This window comes from Rhinolophus sinicus, linkage group LG12, assembly GCF_036562045.2.
Source record: "Rhinolophus sinicus isolate RSC01 linkage group LG12, ASM3656204v1, whole genome shotgun sequence".
Classification (NCBI taxonomy): domain Eukaryota; kingdom Metazoa; phylum Chordata; class Mammalia; order Chiroptera; family Rhinolophidae; genus Rhinolophus; species Rhinolophus sinicus.
Window position 1 is genome coordinate 42,530,538 of NC_133761.1, and position 6,000 is coordinate 42,536,537.

Here is a 6,000-nt window from a genome sequence, read left to right on the forward strand (position 1 = left end):
GGTAGGTTTAGACTGGAAAACTGAGTCGGAGACCTCACACAAACCCCCAGGTTGCCAGGTGTAGTCGAAGCCCCACCCCCTCCAGAAACTGTACAGTCGCATCTCACAGCTAGGCTGGGGTTGCAGGGGTTAAATAAGGGGCTGGATAAGATTGTCTCCTGTTCCACATCCTGACTGTGGGACTGGTTACATAAATCCACACATGCGTTAAACCTGACAGAGCTGTATGCACCCCCCAAAAAATATGAAAATATATATTTTTGACTGTCAAGAAGTTCTAGGTGCTATAAAAAAGGGGGGGTACTACCTTTCCTGGGTGATCAAGTCTGACTAGTGGGATGGTGGTCACTTAACCCAGTCACCTCATCACCCCCAGACTCTGCCTGGAAAGACCATCTGTGGTTCCTGTGAAGTGGAGACAACTTCCCTCTCAAAGGACTGTGGAGGTGCGAGAAGCTGCCTGGAAACGCGTGTTATAAACCAAACTGCGGTTAGTGTCCTCATCCCGAGCCAGGCTTCTCTCCCATATGAACAGTCTCCCCCAGGAAGCCCCTTCTTTGGTTTCTGTGTGGCACGGCACGATTTATCTTGTAGCTGCCAAGATTTGAGATTTGCAGTTCCTGGAGCCACAGGGCGCAGCCCTAAGCTAAAGGTGGGAGCAGCTGCTCATACCTGATACCACAGATGAGGGTTCCGGTAGCTTAGCTCACAAACCCCATTACAGTAAGGGATCTCAGTGAATCCTGGTTTGAAGAGAAAGAGTTTTCTCTTCTTACTTGTTAGTCAAAGGCTTTAAACCAGATGAAGCAACAACAGACTCTAAAGATAAAACATTTAACAATGTTAATTTTCAAGACCATGTGTTCCTTTCCAGCTTCTCAAGGTCACACCTCCCCACTGAATGATTACAGAACACTGCTGACGGAACATGGGAGAACTCTCATGCGAAGTCCAACCTCTGACAGAAAGAACAAGCAGCTCACATCCCAGCCAGCATGACAAAGGACCAACAACCGAACAGAACAGAAGGCCACCTGGAGCATCTGCGAATCTGCCTGTTCCTTCGCCTCTTCAGAGAGAACAAATCACAAGACTGCTCAGAATAATCTGAAAGGGCAGAAGCCCAAAAAGCAGCTGGGCCTGGATTTCATGCAGTTTCCAGAGTGAGCTCGCACGTTGTCTTGGTTATTTGCACAGTGGGCACGAGGCTGACAGCTTGAGAGGGTTATTTTAGGGGGATCTGCTGCAAAGTCTGCTTGGGAGAGAGTCTGGGCCCTGCGCCCCCAAGGCTGACCCCATTCACACATGGGTTCTGAGCCAGTCAGCCAGCCCTACAAGCAGTCTTAGCATTTAAGTTATCCCTAGGGAAGCCACACCTCAAGGCACAGTCAGAACCTGAGGGAGGGAGAGGACAGAGAAGGGTGAGGGAGAGGATGCTGTCCACCCATAAATGCTGGCTGCACTTCTGGAGAGCCTGACCCAGGAAGCTGAATACACACGAAAAACAGAAGGAAAGGCTGGGAAGACTAAAAGCACCTGAAGAGCGGTTAGGAGGCCCAGCCTTGAGCACAGAGACGCTTCGTTCCCTCCTCTCCCCAGCTGGGCACCAAGTGCACCCCCCTTTCTGAACGCAGGTCAAAGGCACGATGGTGCCCAGTGCCTACACCCCACTCCTGCACAGGGACTCTCTGAAAAGGGCCCTAGGTTATCAGAAGGCTCCCAGACAGCACTGACAGTCTCTTTCTGACAGAAGAAACCCTACTCAGCCCAGAACAGTGCAAGTAATGCACTGGCACTTAGGACACAGTGACACACATACCTGTACAGGTTTGTACGGTAAAGGTGGGCAGGAAGCTGTTCCACAGTTGACAAGCCTTTGCTTCCCACATCTGATTCTATCAGCAACAGCAATTTTTATTATGTATCTTCTATTATGAGGACTGACTACAGATCAAAATGCCGCCCTCTTGCTTGCCTCACCATCCCACCCAGTGAGGTCTGTTAATAAACTGGGGAACAAAGATGGAAGAGAGCCAGGCTGCACTCCCTGAAAGAAGGGCACACACTCTTGTCGGAGTGTCTTAGACACTGTGCTTTGATAAGTGTAGCTGACTGACCCTCTTTGCTCAGGGCGGCCAGGGTGCAGCTCTTGGCCTCTTACTAAACACATCCGTCTCTCTCCATGCTACTAGGCACGAGGACTTCCTCCGAGCAGCAACATTTGTCTGCATCTATTTTCAGTCCCCATAAATCATATTGCATTGTTTCAGGGACTCTGGATTCACACACTTAGTAAGTCACCAACCTCATCCCTCCACCTCCACCCCAAATTTCACTTAGGGAGAGGGTGTTGCAAAGAGGAAAGGAAATTATGAGAGCTGGATTTGAAAAGCATGCTCCCACTCCAAACAGGAAAACAAAATTGCGCGTAAATACCCTCAAATAACCACTAATGTCTTTGCTTAAAGTGCTTGACTGTGATTCTCAGGCCCTGCTGTGAACTCCGTGGACATCCGAGGGAAGCAGAATTTGAACCTAACACTAAATGACACATGACACTGCTCTTCACGACCATGTAAGTGCTGCCGTGGCTAGATTACATTGCTCTGCTGCAGAACTCCTATTTCTAGGTTACTAATATGATATCACTTGAAATTGATTCCGGGTGTTCGTCTCTCACACCAGCACACTCATGAATATTATTCATAACTAGGCTTAACCTGACACAATGCTGCTCTTTTCCCTCGAGACACAAGAAGACTTGCTGCATGCTCCCAGGCGGACACGTTTCTCAAATGTTCCAAGATGGACAACTGGATTGCAGACACTCCTAGATAGCACACAACCTGCTGAACCAGGGCTCTGGCAGGTAAAATTCTTCAAGAGCCATTATGGAAAACAGCTGTCCAGGCCTGTAAGACCTAATGACAGTCTACAAAATGGAGGGGGTGTAAAAGGAGTATACATGTACAGTGATGTAACGAAAAACTCCAAAACTCAACTGTAGTCCAAATGAGAACATGTTTCCAAATGGGGCCACCCCCAAGCACTGCCCAGCTAAGCTGGACTGAGTAAGTCCCGCAGCAGCTCAGTGCACGCATCCTGCAGCCTGCCTGCTGGACCTTTGGAGACCACTGCTGAGAGTCCAGTCAGCCCTCCCAGGCTGCAGCGTGCTGTCCAGGTCCAAGTCCAGCCCTGTGCCAAGGGTCCCTTGGGCCCGCCTCCTGTGTGCTGTACTCCTGTCTGGATGAACCAAGTCAGGAAAAGCCACATCACCAGCAGCAGCATCGTGCTCAGTGCGGCCACTCCCTGGCCTCCAGCACCGCTGCGCGCACTTCCACCAGTGAAAACCGTGTGCGGAAACAAACAAGGGCCTGCCATTGAAGGCAACCTAGCGAGGGACAGGAGCCAGCGTCAGAGGCCAGCTGGAAAGGACGGGTCTCCACCTCTCAAAGGGCGGAGGCTGCTGAGCAGCTTCAGGGTAAGTAGCGGTATTTTAAAACCCGACTCCCGCAAAAGCAGGCTGTAAAGAGGCCGCGGCTGCCAGCACTCCTGCGACCTTCTGCAGGTATCAGGCGCTACTCTGTGGCTATCGCGGTAAGCAGAACACACGCCCAAGTGCCTTCTGCTGTTACAGCAAACACCTTAACGATGCAAAACTGGTCCTTTCACGCTTTCCTGTGCTGGAGATCCTGAATGACATGGACAGGAAAGTTTCTCAGATTAACTGGAGAAAACCGAAGCTTAGTGACGACATGGTAGGTGGACTCTCCCTCACCTTCTTCCACTGGGCCTAGCTTCAACTGTTGTTACCTGCCCCACCCCTGCCACCTGGGTAAGGCTTGCTCCAGGGCCATTATTACAAAATGATCCGCCCCTCCCCAAGGCGTTTCAGGTTTTCAGAATTCCCTCAACTAGGTAAGCCTGCCTTTAACTCACCACTAAGGTGCAAGTCCACAGGTGTGACTGGCTTCTGCTGCAGGACTCAGGGACACTCCTAGCAAAAGAGGGAAGCCCCCTCCCTCTCGTCCTTCGCCATAGGCAAAGCGCTGGCCCAGGCCTCCGCCTCACGCTCCCTACCACAAGGAAGTCGCAGACCCCACATGCAGTCAGGCTGATTCTCGCATTCTAAATCCCCAATCCCGCAGCCTCATTTGTTACCCAAAACGCACAGCTGCCATCGACGAGCCGGCCCACAAGCAGCTGGAGTTCTCCCGCCCGGCACTCAAGCTTCCCCTGGGCCGGGAACCAGACTGCCTCCCGACCCCCTCCCCGCGGGCCGCGCCTTACCACCAGTGTCCTCGAAGCGCGGAGGTGCACGGTCCCGCAGCGCGGAGCTCCAGTCCGCGCCAGCCTCGTCCTCCTCCGTCTCCTGCGCGGCGGCGGCCCGCGGGGGCCCGGGGCGCTCGTGCTCGTCGTCCGAAGAGGCGGCCGAGGAGGAGTGCGAGGCGGCCGAGGTACTGTAGAAGGGGTTCCCGCCGCTGTCGGGGCCCGACTCGCCGAACACGTCGTCCGAGATGTGCAGGCTCTCGTAGCGCGCGCGGGCCGCCTCCAGCAGCGCCGGCGCCCTCCTCCGCGCGCCCCCGCCGCCCTCGGCCATGGCCCCGGCCGCCGCCCGCGCGCCTGCCCCCCACAGCGCCTCCCAGCCGCACGCGCCGGGCCCCGGGCCCGCGCCGCGGCCCGCCGCCCCCACCAGCGCAGCCCGCAGCACAGCGCCCGCCGCCCCGCGCCCGGCCGGCCCGCCGTCTTGGCCGCCTCGGGCCCCGCGCCCGGGGAAGCGCCCTCGGAGCTCGGGCGCCGCCGGCTGCGGGCCGCGGCGTGAAGCTGAGGATGAAGACGGGGCCCGGGCCGCCGCTCCTGCCGCCGCTGCGTCTCCTCCGCCGACAGCGTCCTTGCGCCCTCCCGGCTGCACCCGGCGCTTGCCAGCCGACCTTCCCGGGCGCGAGCCGCTGGGGCGGGCCCCGCCCCCTCGCCAAGCCATCCGGCCAATGGGCAGCCACGCCCGGGCGGAGTGGGCGGGCCCTTTGCTGGGGACGCCCCTCCCTCCTCACCCGGGCGGGGCGGGCGGGGCGGGGCGAACGACAGGGCCCGCGGGAGGGTGAGGGCCGCCACGGCTCCGGCCGTCCCCTCGCCTGCAAAGACTTGCCGCCCGAGACCGCCACCCGCAAGCCCCGTGCTGCCCCGCAGGGTGGGTGTGGGGGCGACACAGCGGGTTCTTCCTGTGGCCCGAGCCCGCTGATCAGCGTCAAACGGCTGCACTCGCCGTTCCCTCTGCAGTCAGCGCCAGGCGCCGGGGAGCTGTCCTCCCCAGTGGTTCTGAACCAGGCGCTGTGGAAACGCTCCAGGGAGGCGGGAGCCGAAGGCCCGCTGCACCGCATGCTCCTGTAAACACAGGAGTTGTCTGGTTTCCCAGAATCTTGCTCTAATTAGAACCCGACCTCCCTGGTCCAGTTCTGGGGTCAGATGCTAACTCAGTCTCGCTTCAATACCCCTGTAATTTGAGGGTGGCGGCATCTGGAGTTGGGTAGATTGTCATTCCTCATCTTCTCTGACATTTGATATTTTTAAAACTCAAATGTTCATTACTTCCAAAACACAGATTACTCCACCACTATTTCAACATCTCCTTCACTCATGCATTTGACACACGTGTATCAAAATACAGCACAATCACCTGGGCTTCGGTACTCTGATAAGCAATAGAACAGAAAGGTTCCGTCCGCCTGGTTCCTTGGTTAGGAGTATATGGAAATCACCCTGTTGATGTCAACACATATGATCAGTGTGTCTTGTCTTCTTGCTCCCCTCTCCCTCCACAAATAGTCCAATAAGTCGCATTGATGATAATTGGGCCATAAAGTCCCTTTCACTCTGAAATAAAATAAATTCACGCAGATGTGAAGGGCTTACGAATCCTGTTGGGTGTTAACTAAATAATTACACAAAACAAAAAGGCATGTTGCTATTTCTAAGCGTGCACAAAGGGTGAGGATATTGAGA

At 55.5% G+C, this 6,000-nt stretch overlaps 1 protein-coding gene across 1 annotated transcript in view; it reads right to left on the reverse strand.

Annotated features, from left to right (window-relative positions):
* PGBD5 (piggyBac transposable element derived 5) overlaps positions 1–4,967 on the reverse strand; it is a 79,900-nt gene extending 74,933 nt beyond the window's left edge. Inside the window, exon 1 of the mRNA XM_019757370.2 lies at positions 4,291–4,967. Coding sequence (XP_019612929.2) covers positions 4,291–4,600 — 310 coding nt within the window. The 5' untranslated portion in view covers positions 4,601–4,967. The remainder of the gene's footprint in view (positions 1–4,290) is intronic.
* Between the last annotated feature and the right edge of the window lie 1,033 nt (positions 4,968–6,000).